This window comes from Zosterops lateralis, assembly GCF_965231275.1.
Source record: "Zosterops lateralis genome assembly, chromosome: 18".
Lineage (NCBI taxonomy): Eukaryota > Metazoa > Chordata > Aves > Passeriformes > Zosteropidae > Zosterops > Zosterops lateralis.
Window position 1 is genome coordinate 8,651,979 of NC_139778.1, and position 21,620 is coordinate 8,673,598.

General features: G+C 40.9%; 1 protein-coding gene across 1 annotated transcript in view; it reads right to left on the reverse strand.

Moving 5' to 3' along the window:
* The window catches only part of SMURF2 (SMAD specific E3 ubiquitin protein ligase 2), a 58,714-nt gene extending 38,584 nt beyond the window's left edge, over positions 1–20,130 (reverse strand). Inside the window, exon 1 of the mRNA XM_083874594.1 lies at positions 20,047–20,130. Within this exon, the coding sequence (XP_083730720.1) occupies positions 20,047–20,098 (52 nt within the window). The 5' untranslated portion in view covers positions 20,099–20,130. The remainder of the gene's footprint in view (positions 1–20,046) is intronic.
* Between the last annotated feature and the right edge of the window lie 1,490 nt (positions 20,131–21,620).

Genomic DNA, 21,620 nt, shown 5'->3' on the forward strand with positions numbered 1-21,620 from the left:
GCACAGGTGCCATATGCCAGCACATGGAAGCCCAGTTCACCCACGGACACTGGACGGGCGGATGCTGATTTCAGACACACCCTGCTCAATGAGATCCAAGGCAATCACTCTCCCCCATGCCTGGATCCCTGACTCTGCAGCAGGGACATCCCAAATACCATCACTGGGCTGCTTCACCTGGGTATCTTTTCCTGATGTGAATCAGGAGCTGCATCAATGATCCCTTCTGCTCCTGATGGGAGCCAGGGCAACTGGGAAGGGATGGTGCCTCACAGCACACCTACAGCTTATACTGGTAGGAAATTAATTTTTAATTCTCTTACAGACTTATAAACCTTGTTTAAATTGCATACAAACTTAGAATCATGTACCAATTCTGACTCTTACTAAGAATACACATTAAAACAATTACAATTCAAGAGTACTAATGGATTTTTAAAGTGCTATTTAATACTAACATGTCAGGTTGCAGAAAAATAGTCTAAGTGACATATAAAAGTATCACTGCTAGACTGATGTCCAAACACAAGGTAGACAACTTTAAAATAAACTCGATTAAAATATGCATTAGTACAAACATAGTAGAAGAAAAGCACTTTTAACAAGAATTTCCTTTACTAATTGTTACAATTCTAAATTTTCCCATAAACACATTCCTGTAAGTTCAACTTCAACACAAGCCAGATGCTAAATCCTCAATAAGCTACATGTAAAGTAAAACCCATTTCCAAGGGTCACATACATTATAAGCATAGTCAGTACCTGTGTCTCAACAAATTAGAATTCTTCCTGTTGGACTAAACCAACAAACCCACAAAAACCAGCAATATCCATATCCAGAAGTGACAAATGCCCTAATAATGCAATATAATTTAAACTGCTGTGAAAGATGCCAGAACCTAACACAAACCCAGTCCATTTTCTGTTCAACAGATTCACTCTAAGTTCTCCACAAGAAGTGACTGTGCTGTGACTAGATTTAGAATTCCAGACCCATATAACTTGCACATAGAATAACTCAAGAGAGTTTAAAATTCCAAATGAAAACATTTATCGCGCATTTACGAGAGAGAACAAAGATGCAATGCATCACTGGATAGAAACAGTTAAGCCAATAAATCATTCATCTCATGCAATAATAAAATTCTGGGAGAGAGTCTCCAAGGCTATTTTAAATTCCCGTAAGGGAAGGACGACACGACAGCGACTCCAGACTCCAGCAGTCTGCGCGGGGACGGCTGAGTGACTCGTGGCCACAGCCAGATGGAGCCTGCCCAGATTTGCCATGTTTAGACTCCTGTTTTTACATCACGATGTCTACTTCACAGCATTGTTTCAGTGTAAACAAAAGGCTTCCTTTTCCACTTCTCCTCCCTTACTCCACTCCAAGCCAAAAGTAAAACAAAACACAACCCCCCCCCAGACCATTGAATTCTTCCTTCAAGCAGCTCATGCATTCACGTTTCCTCGATTCATTCAGCGATGGGCTCGCTGCCACACACGTCACCCGCCCTATTCATGTGTCCAGTTTATTTGATACGCCTCTCTAGAGGTAAAGGAAAGAAATCATGCTGGCACTTTAGCAATGAAGATAGCAGCCCTCCCCAGGCACTGCAAACCCTACCAGGAAGGTTTACAAGTCTCTTTCATGGAGATTCACATTGATTTGAGTAAGTAGATTAAAAAAAAGTTGGGTTTGGTTTGCCTTTTTATTTTTTCTTTTGCGCTGTATACCAGATGTGTAAATTAAAGCTGAATGATACAAAATAAACCATGCTCATCAGGGCCCTGTGTAAATTCAGGCCTCAGCCACAGCTCAGTGAGAAAGAAGCAGAATAACATGTGGGAAAGTTAAAGAAAACAAAGGCTATTGGGAATATCTGCATTTCCTGGTTCAGTGTGGATGGAGCCTCTCAGACCAGCCAGGATGTTTCTAATGCATAACTTTCATACACTATAAATTCCATTTCTTTTATCCACCCTCCTCCAAAATGGCCTAACCATCCCATCTTAACATTTTTTAACATCTGAAAAACCAACCACTGCTGTACCATGGAGCTGTTGGGCAGGCATCACTTACAGAGATGCAAAACTGTGCTGTCACCTGAAGTGAGGGGAACAATAGTTTTAAATTAACAGCCATTAGAATACTTCAAAGGAAAAAGTTGATCAAAAAAATTGATCAGCAAAGATCAATTTTCAGACCGATTTCAAAGTTATTCCTTCTGTTTCTCATACTGGTGACAAGTATAAAATTGTATTCCAGTAAATAAAATCAGGGTGGGAAATAGAAATCCATTAAAAAGATGAAAGAATCCTGCAGCTTTGCTCTAATGTTTGCTGTAACAGTCTCAATTATTTCTTACCCTCCTGCAATATTAAAAAAAAAGTCCATAAAAAAACTTTACCAATATTGGTTAATCTCAAACTGCAGAGGTTTTTTTTTATATCCAAGTGTGAGTGAAGTAAATTCTAATTCAATTATTATTATGGAATAAAATAGTTTTTAAGAGCTCAGGCAAAGAGAATGGGGTCACTCTTACCTCAAAACTCTTATAAATTGTGCTAAAAATCTTACCTCAGTCCTTAAAGACTTCTTTACAATCCCAGCAGTTAGTTTTTAACCAAAGCAGAAGCAATTAATCCAAAATTATTAACTTGGAAAATACTTAAGGGAGCACAGGATCCTTCCTCTGATGGATAAATAAAAAAAAGTAACATGGAAATCCACCCATCTATTTCTCAGTTTGTTTTGATAGGCACAGGAGTGGGGGAAAAAGCTAACAGGAGAAATAAATGATAGCTCTGCCTGATGTATTTCATGCACCTCTGACAGTGCACTGGGGACAAACCTGCCAGCAAGGAGCAGAGCCCTTGGATTTGTTTCACTGCAGTAAAACTCTCCACCCTCTGAACGAGCTGTAGTAGAGGCAACAACAAAAGAAATTCATGATCTAATTACCAAGCGGACAAAAATGCCCTGAATTTTAAAAAGGGCTCAGACAAGAGGCACCTGCAGCTAAGTCAGACTGCTGGGTGTCAGGGATTGTGGATCCCAGCAGCGTTCCAGGCTGTGCTGCCAGTGCTGTCAGGACATGGCCACACGTGTGATTTAAACAGGAAGTCTCAAAACTCTTGTCTCTGCTGCAGACATGATCCTTGGGGAACACCATGACTGCTGCGGCTTTTCTGGGAAGAGGAGAAAGGAAAAGAACCAGGGAAAAAAAAAATACCCCAAGAGCACAGACAAGATTCACCTTTCACAAGTAATTCCCATGCCACTCCCGCAAAATGCTGTACATATTGATTTTATCAGTAGTACCAAAAAGATTGTCAGATGCTTTTAAAGAAATAATTCCTAACTCATGAGGAAAGGCAATGACTTCTATTAGGGAGAAAAAAAGAATTCTGGCATTTCAAATATATATTTAAGACTTTACAAAAACTAATCCTCTAATAAGTAAAACAATGTTAAAGAGTTCAAGAGGGTCATGATTTTGATACTATCACTAGCAAAAATCATTAATTAAACATCTGCCCTTAATCAAAACTCCTAGTTCAGCACAATTTTGTTTTATTACTACACCTGATGTACTGACATGATATTATATGGGGCAATACAGATGAGTAATGTACTCTTATACCCTCCTGGATTATCATCAATATCCACTGTCTCAGACATTCTGTCTCCTTGAGAATATGTGGATCCTGCCTCTTTCTGATTTACAGTTGAAATATTCAAGCACAATATCCCTATATTCACATTTTCTTTTGAAATTTGGTTTTAGTGGAATGCTTTCAACTTTGGAAGTTGCCTCTCTCTGGAACTTGACAGTTTGGCTTCTGCCAAAACCAAAACAGGGTCAGCAGGAAGGTGTGTGGACTGTACACACACACAAACCTTTACCTGGTCATGCCTCTGATGATGGAATTCTGTCTGTACCTGCAGAAGTGCAACATCATCTAAGTCAGGAAAACTCCAGCAGCTTAAAGGCAGCACAGATGGAAAAACCAAGGCAATGGCACCAATTCAAACATCATTAAAACTCTCTTGTACCTTGCTCCAGTTTTATCCCCCATCACACACCCATGAAGCCTCATCTCCAGATTATTACATCATTAGCCTTTACCATTTATAAACTGATTAAGTTATTGCAGTCCTTTAATATGGACAGATTCAGTATGGTTTCTCTGTTTAAACAGATGTGCTCTACAGAACAAATCCAGTTTAAGCAGCTGCGGCTGTTGAAGAGAGATGAGCTGACTCTGAATAAGCAACCTTATTTACTTCAACTGAGGTAAAGCAACTTACAATAAAGCCTTGGTTTTGTTTTACTTTAGTTTTACACAAGTTGCTTAAATTATTTTGTCATATCAGTACAATTTGTATAGTATTGTAAGAAATAATATAAAAGAATTTAAAGGAACAGAACACCAAGAGATTCAGATGAAATAGCTCACCTATACATGGAAATAAAGGATCTTGCCCAAAAACCATTGCCATGCCATTTAAACTACAACTTCAGAAATCTTTTGGTAAGATGCAATGCTCAAGAAGTAAAAATACAAGAATTTTTTTGAGCAAGAAGAACACAGAGTATAAGATATTAAGCAGGGTAGAGTGAAGATTAAGAAAGACAAAGGGGAGGAGCTGAGACTGCAAAGAGGAGTGTAAGGTGATTACATGAATGCAAAAAGTGTAACACTGCATCAACACTCCCAGCAGTAGAGCAAATGGATAAAAATCCAGGAAAATATTCCCAACTAGTTCAAGAACATTTCATTACAGAAGGCAGAATGGCTTCCAAGTGGAAGCAGCATCCAAGTATTTCCATGGACCTCAAATACCAGTTATGAACTCCAGACAGTCCGAGGGGACACGACGGGGATTTTGAGGGGACACAGAACTGGAAAACCCCCATTTCCCTGCAGCCTTTCACTCCAGGAACCCTTAACCTCCTGCAGTTCTGATCACAAAGTGTTATACTAAGTAACTTCTGATTTCTACTGTTTCTTACACAGCTGCACAAGCAAGGTAAGAGCAAACCCAGTTTTCCAGAGGAATTTTTACATGCATTTCCTAGACACACTGCTCCTTGGCCATCTCAACTGCTAACTGAGTGCTATCCCAGGGCACCTAAATATAATTATTTGCTAAACGAAGATAGTAACTTTCCAAGTATAATGTTATTTCCTCTCACAACTATCTTCTGACATCTCAATTATTTAATACTACACATCTTCCAATGACCCAGTTCCTTTAGTTTCTCTATCATTTATGTACTTTAAAGCCAATATGACAATTTATACTAAAATAAGACCAGAGATATGCTAAAACTCTGATCAGTTATATAGAGACAAAGAGGGCACAGGCTTTTTCCCTTTTACATTACTTCATCCAACTTTGTAAACTGTACTTCCTTTCTGCATTAACTAAATTTAAGAATTCACAAATATATTTCCTGTTCATCTTTTGGCATTGTAGGCTATGAATGGCACTGTTCATGTTGAAGTGATGCAAATTTTTAAAATACTAAAAATCAAAATGCAGTGATCACCTTGGAACCAGCATCCTACATTAAACTGCATTTTCAGCTAGTCATGTATTTTCACTAAATATAAGCAAATAAACGTCAGTAAGTCAGTTCAGGGAGCTGTGCCTGCACTCCTGGACATAACTGTCCTCACTAAAAGGTGCTGGTGCTGGAGGGTCACAGGACAGGAGTGCTTTTTAGTGTGCACACAAACATTTTGTCATTTAGATAAAAGTCAAAAAAATACCTAAACACATTCAAATTTAGAAAAAAAAGAGATTAGTAGAAACAAATAAGTCTCACAGATTTTGCCCCTAAATATAGACTGTTCTTCAGGAGACAATAAAAACCACGGGATTGGAGAAGATAAAGTGTTAATCGCATATTTGGTGGTTTATGAGCCAAAGCAGTCTGAGGTTTAAACTGCTTCTGCTCAGTGCTCATCCCATTCAGAGACGATGAATCATTTCCCATTTGGCAGCACTTCTGCCTACAAGGCTTGTCTTCTGTGAGATTTCTCCTGTAGCCTTGTAATAGATTTGCTAATTTAGTACACCTGACTTTGAGCAAAAGCTATTGTTGCCAGCTGTCAGACTAGACCTCGTCCTGTTTATCAGACACATCTCCACCAGCCCGGCCTGCCGCAGTCACAGAAACACAACACTCCTCACTAATCCCAGGGCAGTAAATTACTTTCTAATATCCTTGTTTTTCTTACTTTGCCAAAATACCAACACATCGCAGATTTAAGGCAACAGCAAAATCAATTTATCCTCAGCAGCTGGGCTGGATACCAGTTTATCCAATAAACACTTTTTTTTAAAGTAATTTTTACTGTTCTAGTCATTCTGTCCATGAATTTCTGAGTTCAGCAGTAGAGGTTTGACTGTTTTAAACAAAGGTAATATTAGTTCACAGGGAATGTATTCTAGTTTTTTAGGCAGGCCTCCACAGCTCTTTGAAAGACAAATCAGAGCAAAACAAAGTATTAAACGCCTTACACGTACTAAAACATTTCCTCATTTTCCCCAGAGCTTTGTGCATGCAAAAGAAAGTGCATTACTTGCTGTTTATAAATATTTGTGTGGACAGAAGCTCAGGGTAGAGGCAACAGAGAAAATATGGGGAGAGTTAGGCGGGTTTTGCTGTTTTGGGGGGTTTTTTGTGGTTTGGTGTTTTATTGTTGTTGGGGTTTTTTTAAACCTCCCTATAGTGGATCTGAGGAACGTATGAAAAAACAATTTGTGTATGAGATTCTTATGCCTAAACAAAACCTACCAGAACTTAATCCTTTACATTCCAGATCACATAAATCAGTTTTACAGATGCAAAAACCCCCAGATCTGCTCTGTACAGGTTTCACACTGTGTTCAGAGAAACACATGCCCACCTACTAGATGCACTTTTGATACTTTTACTCTTCTTAATGTTTTAAACCTCAGCCTAATCAACAAAAATATGAGAATGCACACTCAGCTAACAAAAAATATGGAGTACTGACATTGCTCTCTTGCGCTCCCAGGGGGCTGTGGAGCCACTGACTCATCTCTATCATTCAAATCTGGCTGCTGAATTCATGCTGAGCAGTCAAGGAAATGCACCTGGACTCTTCCACCTGGGACTGACTCGAAAGGCCAGACAGAAACTGGGATTCGACGTGCCAAGACCATTTACCATGAGCAGGTTCCACACCACCTTGTGGTTACCTTCTGCTATACTTGTCACCAAAATTAAATTTCATTGTATTTGCCTTATAGAGTAGCAGATGATCCCCTCTGACACTTTCCCTCATGACAAAATCCAACACTCCACTGCAAACACTCTGCTCTTGCAAAGGGAACATAGGTCTGGGAGCTCAGCTCACAGCCAGCACCTGTTCTTCCAGCTGGGACACAGAGGACAGAAACCTGGGACCTTAAAATCTCGGGATTTTAGGAAATGGATGAATGGTGAAGTCAGAGCAAACAGACTCCAGAAGCAGAATTACTTCATTGCCTTGCAACAGCTACACAGCCAGTCTAGTCTCATGTAAACCAGTCTAGTCCCATGTAAAGCTGATGTTCTTGCAAGTCAAAAGACCTGTATATATATGTGTGTGTATATATATATATATGTATGTATGGTTTCACAAGGTTTTTCATTGTAATATTTGAAATTATGAATCAGATACCATATTTCAAGTATTATTCATCTGTACAAATTAAGCTAGCCCTGAGGAACCATTAAAGAAAAATATTTGCCAGGAAAAAATAACCCAGAATATATGATTCATTCACTTCTGAAACAATAAAATGGTTCACTATAACAAAAATAACTATATTGTAAATACTTCAATTAAAAAAAAACAACAACAAAACAACAACAACAACAACAACCCTAGCCAAATACAATGAAGAAAGCATGGCCTTAGAATAAAAACAAACCACTGAATGTGCATATGTGTGCAAATAACAAAGTAACTTGTTAGAAAAAGGTAATTTTATTAAATGTAGTTAACACCATATCTGAAGGAAATGGTTCTCTATTTTTTAGGGATTTAATAGTCTTAGAACAACAAAGACACACCTCAACTCTCAACCTCTAAGCTATCCTTCTATTAAGCTGATAAATAGATATTTATTTCAGCAGAAAGTGATGCCTGTAGTATATACTTAAAAACCAAACAGATCCCAAACATCTCCCTAGGACACACACAATACTATCACTGACCTTTAATCATGATAAAAGGGATCAGCTGAACAAAATCATACATTTAATAATTTTCTAATTGCCTGAAGCTCAAAAAGGTCTGAAAATGAGCAGCTTTTTGGAAAAGAGGTCCCATAAGAGCAGATTTTGTTTCAGCCTTGTGTCAAACACTGGGAGAGAACAGAAGCATTGTTATACATCAACAAATAACTGTAAATTATGAAAACAGTCTGAAGACCTCATTTTTCTTCATAGTTAGACAATATTAAGCTTACTTAAAATGAAACCTTTCAGTTTCACATTGTATCAGTTCATTAATTTTTAGTTAACTTAAAAAAAATAACCATCCATCTGAATGCATCACTAACTTCTCACTCTGTCTACACAGACCTCTGCAAGAAACTTCAATTTGCACATCTGCCTGTCTCTTGCTGGAGATACACCTGCCCAGAACAGGTAATTTCTGGTTTCTTTTTTCACTGGTCAAACTCTTTTGCAGGCTCCTTTGTGTGTGTTTCATACACAGAGAGAGTGAAGATCAGAGTGTTTCACAACACTGGGAACTCAGTGTAAACAGAGCACAGAGTACTAAATCAACCCCGTGACACTGGAAGATGCTCTGGTGCAAATCCAGTATGGATAAACTGTAAAATTAGAGGGCTGCCCTCTCTTCTATAGAGAAATATTCACAAAAAATGCAAGATCCATCACAGTGTACAAATGATAACTGCCATAGTTTGTAGCTTTCTCTCTCTGCTTGATATTTACATTGACTCTAATTAAAGAAGCTCAAATCCTTCATGCAATGAACTCATCAACAGCAGATAACACTTCTCTAAAAACCTGTAACTCCTGGAGTTGCATTAATTGTAACTCCAGAACCTTTGTGAAAATATGGCATGTAAATGAGCCAAGGAAACTTAAAAATGACATAATTTAATTATAATTAACATCAAGTTTTGTGACCCTTTTAAAGCAAGAAAATATTAGCATGAATGAAGTGACCAAGATATTCTTAGAATCAAGGGTCTTTTTAAAAAAACTTCTCAGGTTTGCTAAAAGCTGAAGAATTTCTTTTGTTCTACACATAAGGAGTAACCCTGATCTTATCTGCAATCCTTTTTAGAATTATGTTCTGAATCATGGCCACTTAGAAGCCAGCTCTTAATTCCCTATTTCTTCTATATAGTATCAAGGTGATGAACATGTGGAGCAAATGAACAGATTGGGAGAACTGGGGTGAGTGTTTTTTCCTGTTTGTTTTTAAACTTCTGGCCTCTTTCCAACTGTGACTACTCACATTCTTTGCATGTTACACATATTGAGCTCCTATGAAGCCCCTCTGCTGTAGATGACCAGCTCTTCCCAAAAAAACAGATCACCAACAGAACATCATATGTGCAGCAACAGCATTCCCTGGTTACAAAGCCAAGTGCTGAAAGGTCTGGAATAAGAGACTCTGGGCTGCCTCTGTGATCCTGGGTCATGCTCAGTGCTGCAGCACCAGAGCCCAGGTACCAACAGATCCGCAGTGCCTCGTCCTGCCAAAATCAGACCCCACCATCTGCCCATTTCTCCAGCTCCTTGTTCCAGGTCATTCCCTTCTCCTCCACCCTCACCCAGCTTTTGTGCCCTGTGCATTCCAGGTACTGCCTCTCTTCACACCAGGAGCAGGCTGAGTCCAGCGTTAAGAGGCAGAACTCAGGTCCTCACTAAATCTGCACCAAGCCCTGCCTGGCTGATACAGCCACACCTGCCTATTACCCTGTCCCTGCTTGACAGCTCCTCTGCCCCAGAATAAAGGATTCACGAGAACAAAGCAATTCTGGATGATGTGCAATGTATTTTTAATCCTTTTTGAAACTGGTTGAAGTTTAGCAGATACTTCCCAAAATAAATTTGGTCTGATTTAGCTCCTCAGCATGAAAAGTGTCTGTGTTAGCCGGCTGCTAACAGCACTGAGCAGTGTCTGATAACGGGAAGCGTTAACTGGAGCTGGCATCATTAGCTCCAGCTCGGTGTTCCAAGTTCAGCCAGAGTTATAAATTCCACTGATGGCAAGTAAAAGGCCAAGATGCTCAGACAGACAAAGCAATTCCATGTTCAAATGACACAAAGTAGAAGCAAGTGCAGGCCCCAGAGCTCCCAGTCCCCACGCTGCTGAAGGGACAAAGGAGCAATCCAAGGGTGAGGGTGACCAGGGACAATTTTCCTGTGCATTTACTGCCACTCCACTGCAGTGACACAGGGTGGGAGCAGGACAAGTGCATCTCCAGGCATGGACCACACTGCAAAGAACTGCTGAAATATGGACAGTGAGGTTACTAAATTTCAATAAACTTATGAAAAATACAAAGTTTTTGAATGGGTCCAAAGTCCTGCCCAGTGTAGATGAAGTTACATTATGCTGATACACAGGAAATAGCTGACTGATTCTACAGGATGAACAATTCACCAGAGGAAAGAAACTTTCAGGAAAAATGATAAATATTGTAATGAGGAAATCCGAGGCACGTATTCACAATGTCACATTCACATCTCACAAACGAACAGAAATTTCTTCATGATCCCCTGGCCACAGAAGCAAGTGAGACACGGACAAATATAAATATATGGGATCTCCCCCCAGGCAGAATAACCACTTGCTGTTTGGGAGGGGAACCAAGAACTTTACTGTCTATCCTTGTAGATGGGACTACAGAACTTTTAACCTCCTTTTACCCCCTCATAACAGCTACTGAGAGAACACTGTGAACTGTGGGAACTGCTCGAGGAAGGGAGAGAAGACTACACAAATATTTTATGTCATGCCAGGCACGACGCACGTACTACTGAAAATTACTCTAAGTCATTTTTTCCTTAAAGGCCTTCTCTTTTCCTGCTGCAGAAGAAAACAGAAACCAACATTTTAAATCATCTTTCAACCTAGTTCTTAAGAAGAAATCCCAAATATGAAGGATGTTCACAAAAGGGCCACAGTGTTACACGACAGCACAACTTCAGGATAAATCTTGTCCCCCTCAAATTAGTAGTAATACAATCACAAAGATTTAAACCCTTTAACTTTTAAACAAAAAGCTGATATCCAGCTATTTGAGGCAAATTGGAATTATTGCACAGCACCTGGAATTTACAGAGAGCATTTGCATCTCTAAGAAACCAGGGGCACTTCCCCTGTGGAGCAGCATTAATAAGCTTGAACAGAGGACAACAGACATTTTCCCCCATTTCAACATCCTTGACCAAGAGTTTATTGTAACTGTGTGTGAGATATATATTTCACATATATACATTTGAAGATTCTGTTCACCAACACCCTGCACTTCACCAAGCATTCAGAATTGCCAGTTAGACATTTAGAAATGCCACATACACAACCCACTGGAAATTATGAAAGATGGGACAAAAATTTTTATCAGTGTTCACAAGCTTCAATTAACAAGAACCTTCTGCAAGAACAGCATAAAACATTTTCAAACTTTCTGCCACAACCCTCTAAATAAAAGCCCTAGAAGACTTCTGCTTTATCATGCATTATGCCCTTCTTTAAGTCTGGGCAATTTATGTGTCACAGACTGTGCACTCAGGCTTAAAGAAGGCAATCATTTTTAATTTCCTACTTGGTACTGCTGAGCAAGTGCTCTCCAGAAGATGGGAGGATGAGGTCCTTCACATCTATTTAAATGAAGTACTTAGCAATGGGTATTTTGTGTCCTTTAAAATACATGTATTTGTATCATCAGGATGAAGAGAAATGCTCATTATCTCCAGACTTCCACACTGACAGTGCAATCATTGAATCATTATAGCCTGTTTCAGTGCTGTACTCAGCAACACCACATTTACATTTCTTTACATTTTAGCCCAAGCACAGGAACCCACATTTTTTTTGTTTCCACTATAAAGTGACACAAAACCTGAGAAACTTACAGTCCCTTCATGTCTCTGTGTCAGCTCTTGAACACTTGTAGCCCACTCTGTCCTGTTTCACCTCTATAAATGTCCCCTTTTGCCTCTGAATGATGCCACCTACACCAACTCTAACCTGTGAAGTTTCCTATATCTCACCTAATGCCATCCTTTATAAATTAAGACAGAAGAACTTACTTTGCTGCTGAACAAAAAAGAGGACACCTAAATATTACTACAACTAAGCACAATACTATTTCTCATCTAGTCCTGCACAGTCTTCTATACAGAGCTACAAACTATTTTATAATCCACCAGGGAAAATAATGAGAAGAACTTCATCTCTGAAAATAAATATTTATAGACATTATAAATAAATAATTTCAGAACAAGGTGAACATTTTCTGTTAAGAGTCAAATTGAAGGTCTATTTGTTATAAGGATACCTAAATGCTTGGTACAATTAATGCCATGAATTTCTAATCCCAGGCAGTTAAGCATGAATGTAATTCTATGAATTTTATTCAGACACGTTTAGTTCTTTTGCATACTTAAGGATTTTTATTTTAATTTTTTTTAACCAGCCATGTCCATAAATATCTAACCCAGATACATCTTTCCTCCTTCACCAGTAATTAATTTTAGTACATTTTACATTTTTTGCATTAAAAAATCTGCATTTACTAGATTGCTTTTTACTAAAATGAAACAACAAATTACTAAGTGCACTCCATCCAATTTCCTCATGTCCTACAATATGCACAAAGCAGGAGCTTTACCATACATAATTTTAGAAGTGTACAGCCTGGTCTTTATCTGCCTTAGGAAGAAATCTTCAAGTTGACCCAAGTTCAGAAAATGCCTCTAAGTATCACCAACACAGATTCCACCTCCAATTAAATACACGCACAACTGCATCTATAATTGAATTTATGTATGCATCTAAGTATAAACTCCAAATCAAATGGTTAAGCATGTTAAAAAGAAGCATCATGACAGATATAATTAGTTATTACTCCATTTAACTCCATCAGTAATGTTAAAATCTGGGTCAAGGCAGAATGAAAATGCCACCAAGTGCCTGGGGCTCTGTGAACCTGCCTGAAGCCACCACTCACTCACACATCAACCCACCACAGTCCTCTGCACCCAGAGAAAAAGGAGGATGACAAGAGATGGACTTTAATGTGGATGTATTCCTCAGCCCACTCCATCTGACAGCACAGGATGGAGCAGAGGGACGTGTGCATCCCAAAAATTGGTGCTGCGGGTTGGAAAGCTTTACTATGGCATTGTCACTCTGATGTTTGTGGCAAGATGGCATCACACAGGCTGATTTAAGCATGAATGGCACAATCTGGGCACACACAATTTTCCTCTGACCTGTAAATTACATAGTCTGGACATTCTCCGCATATTTGAAAGGACTCAAATGAACTGGTTACAGAAAGGAAGCATTGAAGCCATTCCACTGACAATCCCACAGCCATGGAGTGACTCTCCCTTTCTCCAAGGAAACAAGGCTTGTAACTTGGGTTAAATACACACTGGCCAAGAGTCATTCCACAAAATTACCAACAGGATACAGCCACAGAAACTCACATACTGCTACTTTTTCTTTCATTTTCAGAATTTTGAAAATGTGAGTAACACTTCATCAAAAGCAATACGTGTTACTCACTCCTGGGGGTATGAGCCCTCCTGGTCTGACCTGCCTGGGCAATAGCAAGAAAAAGGTGTTTTGAAGTGGAAAAAAAGCAGTTCTCAAGAGTCTGCAGGATGCTAAAATACAGCTGATAGTGCAACACAAATATGGCAAATGAGAGATAACTGAACACAAATCACCCCAACTGCATAGTCTCAGAAGGCCCGAAACAGAACCATCTTTTCTGTGGATTTAAACTCAAAAGAAACAATGTTCATGGGCAGAAAGTCAAAAGATAGTGGATCTAAATCCCAGCTTTACTTGGTTTATCCTTTTTATGATCTTGAGCATGTCTATTCTCCATCCTGTATCTGTCTCCCCCTTAAACTCAGATGATAACACTTAGCCAGTTTTGTCCTGAGCTTTGTTATCAACAGACAAAGACTTCTTTAAGGTTACAAGTAATCTTATCTATGCTTTCATTGGAAGTACTTAAAGATGAAGCAGCAAGAAAAAGTCAACAATTTCCTTTCCTGAATATATTACTGACAAATGTCCCTCAAGATTCTGATCCTCTTCCCCAAACTGGAATGTGCTTTGCTAACAGCAAACACACGCAGCAGCTCCTTCTCCATGCACTGTCTGACATCCCTGAGGTGAATCTTTCCCAGGAGTCTCTGGCATGATCTCAGCCCTGCACGTGTGATGAGCATTTACATTTTATACATTAAAGCAAGCACATAACAGCCTGTGCAGTAACACACTCGTGCCACTCAGCCGAGTCAGAGGCCAGCTCACGTCATTGTTGTGAGGAGAGCAGGGAAGACGCCCAAAGAAATCATCCACCCTTTTTTAAACACTGGCCCAGTGGTGAGATGTCATTCTAAGTAAGATGGCAAAGCAAGGAAGCACTTCAAAGGCCGTGAGATAAACCAGAACAAAACATTAAAAGCTGTCTCCTTTCAGGGATCTACCCATTCACCTTACAGACATAAAGACAAAATGTTTTCCTCTGGGGCCTGATCAGATTTTTCAGTGTGATTAACAAAGACAACAGAATATAATTTGTCACCACTAGATGAGTTTCTCAGCTTTGTTCAGCTACGCAGACAGACATTACGGGACAGTATAAACTCTTTAAACTTCACTGAAAATGACCATTCTAAACATTACTCGCTAATATTCCACCCCCCAAGATTTCTTTTATTTTTTTCCTGGCAATAGCTTTAATTTTTTAAACATTACCATTAGGACTGCCTGCAGATTTCCCATATGTCTTCCACATATGCCCCATATGTTACCTACACATGTAAATCCCCTACTACCTTCTATGTGATGCTTTCCTGATTGTACAGCCACAGGTGAATAGTGGGGCTTTTTTTAACTGAATTTCAATTTCAGTCCTGTAATTGAAGCCCCTATATAACTGTTTTCCTACTACAATTTTCTCCCCTAATACTTTCTGATATTTGTTTTCCATGATATCACATTATGTACTCTTGAACACAGTTATCTAATTTTATACCCAGATGAATAAAACTTTGTCATACAAGCTGAACTCAGAGAAACAAACAGCTGAAACTGCTCCATACAGCTGCTCAGTTGTTTATTACAATTCTCTGGCATTTGTATGATCCACAACTGATTTATATGTATTTAAATACCTATAACTATATACTGTGTACAGAAGAAAGCATATATTTACACACACACTTGGTACTTTGATGGAAATATTGAGGGCCAAGCAGCCATCAGTCCCTGTACATCTGATTAGACACATGTCCATTGACTTTGTTATGACTGCACCAGTTCAATCCACCTACTATGTAATTTATTGATTCGGATTTCTTAATGACACATGCCTTACAAAAACTAGTACTTAAGTCAAATATACCTTTGAAGGAACATGAAGGAACCCCATTGTTTTATTGTTGACCAAAGCGTATCTAACTACAGGCTGCTGGTAGGAGAGGCAGTCCTGCCCTCTTTGCAGCTTCTTCTCTTCATCCCTCTTCTTCAATACAAAAAAACCTTTTTTTTTCCTGGCAGGATTAGCTTTCAGCTCATCCCATAGCTACACAGTTGCTGGAGTCAACACAAGGGAGGGCCCAGAAAGTGAAGCCAGGGACTACAAAGAGAAAAAAGAAACAGCATTCAGATTTTAAGCTGACCTAAAATGGCACTACAATTTCAGTCAACTATAAAACCACTGCCCTGCTGCATAAAAATATAGGCAGCTACTTTATCATTTGATCAATCAGATGTTCCCACAGTGAGGCTCTGCTATCCATCAACTTCAGTCCTGCTTCCATCACCACTGATGGAAAAATTAGGATTCAGGTAAACCACTGTCTTCAACTGGATTAATTTAACACTTAGATTTATCCATTGCAAAAAAACAGATCTGAACATTCCACATTGTTTTACAAAGCTCAGGAAAAATTTTGGCTTTTTCTAAATACTAAGTATGTTTAGCAAGAAATATTATTAGCATTACGACCAGAGTTTCTATGGTCTGGTAAAACAGCAGCACTTTCTCCTTCAACACTGTAACTTCACAGTACAGTCCCACCTTTCTACTCTGAGGGCTGAATAGACAGTAAAGCAGCAAGAGAGAAGAGAGAGGGACAGCACATGAGATGCTGATCCATTTTCCACAACACAACACCCAGTGCTTTTACTTCTCTAATCAGCAAACCCTGCAGGAAAGCTGGAAGCAGTAAGAAGGAGGAAAAACAAATCCAACAACTCTTCAGGCCTATGTCTGATTCTGCACCAGCAAAACTCTTCCAGCTCATTCCAGTTTTATCCGTGGGATATTTATTACCACTTTTTCCAGCCCAGTGTAACTGTGCTTTGTGGCTATGGAAGTATCTTTACTGAGACAAACACTACCTGCAACACATGAACTAAATAAACTTCTGCACTGAACCTTTACTCAATGTATTCTAATGCTCACAGAGTTTTGTGGAATTCAAACTGATTTTATAAAGTATCTCCTTGATAAAAACAGCCTTATGGGCTTCAGAGAGCTGTCATTGATCTCCTAAGTGAAAGCAGTCCAATGTAGCTATTTTAACACTAGAAAATTCACATATTAGGACATAAAATATTTACTGAAAACAATGGTCATTTCTCAGTTCTCTGAAGAATGAAAGATCAACACAATTCAACACAGGGGTGGAAGAAATCATAGCATGTTCTGACTGACAATGTCGTGTATTTACAAATCCACATATTCAACACAACACAGAAAAATCACATTAGGAATAGAAGGGGATGGCTGCACTTGCAGCTTTTTTAGAACTAGGATGTACTCAGGATAGGACCACATCAAATGGTGGTAAATATGTGAGAGTTGAAGAAATTTTCCTTACACTTCCTTGGACAGTGTTATTACAAGCTGCTAAGATAAATTTCACAGCAGACTAGTGCAATTCTAGACTTTAGCTCATTTAAATTACACTGCCTATATTTTAATCAGAAATGAGGATTTACACCTCCTGCTAGAAGTATCATCAGAAGACACTCAGATTGTAACAATTATCCAGAGTTTTTTTAGCCCAAGACTATGTGAACTGTATCAACGTACCTATCACTAAAGACTCAAGTGATATTTGCAACAAACAGCTACACCTTGGAGCAAAAGAATAACCTTTTGTAAGAAATGTCTAACACAGATGCCCTGCAAACTAAATAAAAACTTGCTAGAAGTATGCCACTGCTGTGGTTTGTCTCTGTTGTGGAACCCAGACCTAAATAAACTGTTAAACACTTAGTGTAAAGGTATGCCAAACATTTCTCAGAACTTTCTTAAGGTCCCAACAAAGAGTCAACCTTTTTTGCAAAATGAAGCCTAGGTTAAATATTTTATTTGGCTCCTCAAGATGGACTGAGAAGTTGGGCACTAGCTCCAGATCAGTTCTTGGACTCACATCAAACATTACCCTGTCATTTATCCAGTCAGTCAAAACAATGTTTTCCATCTAAACCTTTAATGTTTATGTCCTGAAAAACTGCTAATTGAATCCAGTTCTTGAAATCCTTTTTTTAAATCTATACCATCTAATTTAGAGATAATGAACAGAAAAGATAAGCGTTGAACAATGATTGCAGAATTAATCCCATAAACATTCAAGCCAAAACAGAAGACTGCTAGTTTCATAGAGCCAAAGAAAATTAAGATTAAATAGCATTTGTCAGTTTGAGAATAAACTTTTAAAAACACTGGATACACAGATTCTTTTAATTCCAAACAATTTTAGAACTCCAGAGCCCTCAAACTGCTTTTCCAATCAAAAAGGGTAATCAAAACCACACAGAACACTTAAAACTATTCCTAGGCAAGAACTGACAACATGTCAGCTGAATTAATAAAATTCATTGTTTTCCTTAAACATGTAAAGCTTCCTTAAAACAAATGACCTTAAGTGAAACAACTCCCCATTAGCTAAAGCAGAAAAAATACCTCAAACTGTTCAGCTGGAGAAACAGGCCAATGTTCTATAAGCTTCCAATAACAGAACTGGTACTCAGTGCCTGCCAGAGCTGCTAACCCTGAAACAGGCCTAAAAGGACAATTTTGCCTTCATCCCATGCTCTGCACATTCCCTTCCTAAAATACAATATGACAAAAAAACCCCAAAAGCATTTCTTACGGTTGTACCTGCTCCATTTGGGGGGCTGACCACAGTGTGTAAAACCACAGCGTGGTTCTGGTCACAATCACACTCCCCTCAACACACTGAGATTGTCACAGACACAGATTCATTATACGCTTAATCCTCAATAAAAATAAAATATGAAACAAATTTCAACACAAATATACAGAGGTGAGAAAGACAACTCCCTAGACAGTATTTTCCATGCTTTTAAATAAGGCTACAGACCATTTTTAAATGTTTCAAAGATAGGCAAGTCCAAGCACTCACTGCTCAGGGAAAGAAAGTATTAAAGCACTGCATCAACATAGCAATAACCTGAGGAGAAAGCTACAAAACACTCGGTAAAGACAAGGCAGCACTGTTCCATGCAGCAGTCGCAGCTACGCTCATTTTAGGAGTTTTATTTCCAAGTGTAATATAGAGACACTCACAAATCTCCATGAAAACTACATTATAAATCTAGTCCGGGTGTTTCCACAGTAAAGCATAAGCAGATACATGTTACTTTTCCTGTAAAAAGAATATACTTGGGAAAAATCAGTATGAAAACACCTCTCTTTATTAGGCATTAAACTGGAGATATTTCTCATGCACCTAAAGTAAATATAACAACTCCTTTAACATTTTTTAAAACTATTTTGCAAGCTGGTTAGATATTTATATGTATCTACTCACTATAGGCAGAGGTGAGTATTTACAGTGTAAAGCTATTCTTTCCTAATAGCTTACCTTCATGTACTGATGCTTCAGGACACACAGTATCATTTATGTGCTGGAGGACTTAACAATACTTTGAAGAAAAAAGCTAGTTCCAAGTGTCCTGTATTTTTTTAAAGAAAGCTCTAGCAGGATTTCCAGTATTTTTTCCTCTAAACCTATTTACCTGGGATTTTATATGAAAAAGGGTATAGTTTTAAGTATTTAAGATCAGATTCTTGCCCTTCTCAGCACGCAAGTGAACCGTTTTTATGGTATTTTAAAATATCAGAGGTCAAGTGGTCTTCTGGAGGAGGGCAGCACAAGGCACTTCACCCAAGAACTGCGAACAATCACAGAATCATGGAATATGCTGAGTTGGAAGGGACCCACCAGGATGACCGAGTCCAGCTCCTGGCCCTGCACAGGACACCCCAAAATCCCTCCCTATCCCTGGGAATGTTGTCCAAAGACTCTCCGAGCTCTGGCAGCCTTGGGGCTGTGACCACTGCCCTGGGGAGCCTCTCCAGCGCTCAACACTCTTAGCTGAGGAAATCGCTTAAAAACCCCAACAAAACAACAACAATAAACAAACAAAGGGATCAAAACAAAGAGCGTGACAGTTTCTTTCGAATTTACACCCAGAACACGAAAGGAAAATAAACAGCAAAGTTGGGGTGCGGTGGCTGAAGTTAACCCAGGCGGCTGCGGGGCCCGGGCCGGGCGGGCGGTGGAGCCCGGACACGCCGAGCCCGGGGCCGAGGGGAACCGAGGGGAGGGAAACCTCGCCCTCCCCTTCCCAGCCAGGCCTGAGGGGCCGCTCCAGCCCCAGGTTCAACCTCAACGACACCCGGAGGAGCCGCTCCCGCCCCCCGCCCGGGCCGGCCCCGCGCCCCCGGCCCAGCCTCACCTGTCAGCCGCAGCTTGACGGGCCCGTTCCGCCGGGCCCCCGGGTTGGACATGGCCCCGGCCGGGGCTCCCCCGCCGCTGCTCCACCAAGGGCTCGGGGGAGGCGCGAATGGAGCCGGGCCGGGCGCTCAGGGCAGCGGCGGCCGCCGGAGGAGGAGGAGAAGGAGGAGAGGCCCGGATGTGCCCAGCGTCGCCATGAGCGGGGCCGGGGCCGCGGAGGAGGAGCGGAGCCTTCCCCGCTTCCCTCCGCTTCCCTCCGCTTCCCCGCCCCCGGGCCCGAGCACAACAAAGCCGGGACGGAGTCGCACGGACGGACGGGCTGGCGGCGGGCTGGGCTCGGCTCCTTTGCCTCCGTCCCTCCCTCCTGCCCCGGGGAGGCCCTGCCCGCCCCCCGCGCCCCGCCTCAGGTCGGCCCAGCAGCCCCGGGGGGGGCAACGGCGTCAGGTGGCGGCGGGGCCGGGGCCGTCCGGGCCGGGGAGGCCGCGGGGACGGCGTGTCCCGGGAGAGCTGGGGATGGGAATGATGAGGGGAATGGCCGTGTCCTGGGAGAGCCGGGGATTGGGAATGATGAGGGAATGGCGTGCCCTGGGAGAGCCGGGGATTGGGAATGGCCGTGCCCTGGGAGAGCCGGGGATGGGAATGATGAGGGGAATGGCCGTGTCCTGGGAGAGCTGGGGATTGGAAGGATGGGGGTAGTGGCCATGTCTGAGAGGGATTAGGGGAAGGATGGGGCCAATGGTCATGTCCTGAGGAGAGCTGGGGACCGGGAACGACAGGGGGAATGGCCGTGTCATGGGAGAGCTGGAGATTGGGAAGAAAGTGGGCAATGGCCACGTCCAGGAGAGATTATGGGCCTGGGAAGGATGTGGAGGATGGCCATGGTCTATCCACAGAGCTGGGGATCAGGAAGAATGTGGGTGAATGGCCAAGGTGGAGAGGAGAGGATGACAGAGAAGTTGTGTGGGGAGCTGGGATGGAAAAATGAAGGGTATAAATGGGATAAGACATGGCGGGAGAGTTCAGAGCTAGGCTGAAATGTGTGGTCTCACACAGGAGTGCTGCTGTTCCAGGGCTGTATTCCCTGGGGACAGGGTGTGACAGACCAACCCTGGAAACTGTTAAACTTTGGACCAATTTTGTTCTTATCTGCGCTGTGTAGAAATCAGCAGTTGGGTTCTGTGAACTGCCATTCGCAGAATAATAATTTTAAAAAAATAAAAATGCCTTGCATCCATGCCATGTGGCCTAATTTAACTCCCACCCTGTGTGAAAGGTGATCCTTTCCAGAGTTTTCCCAGCTCTGCAACACACTCCCCATGAGGGGAGCTCCATCAAAGTCATGGGCAGCTTTCTGCAGGGCCAGAGGGGTCCCAGGGGTGAAAAAAGCTCCCAGAAAACCTACAAAGATTGCCACAGTCAAGGTTACTTTAGAAATCTGAGATAATACATCACACACCTACTCTTATTAACAACCTTACTAATACTCTGCTCGTTTGGTCATGTCACTGCTCTGGCTTCTTCCTGCTGAGGTAACCAGTGAAGTATTATCATGTGGATATCAGAGATGAGGATCCA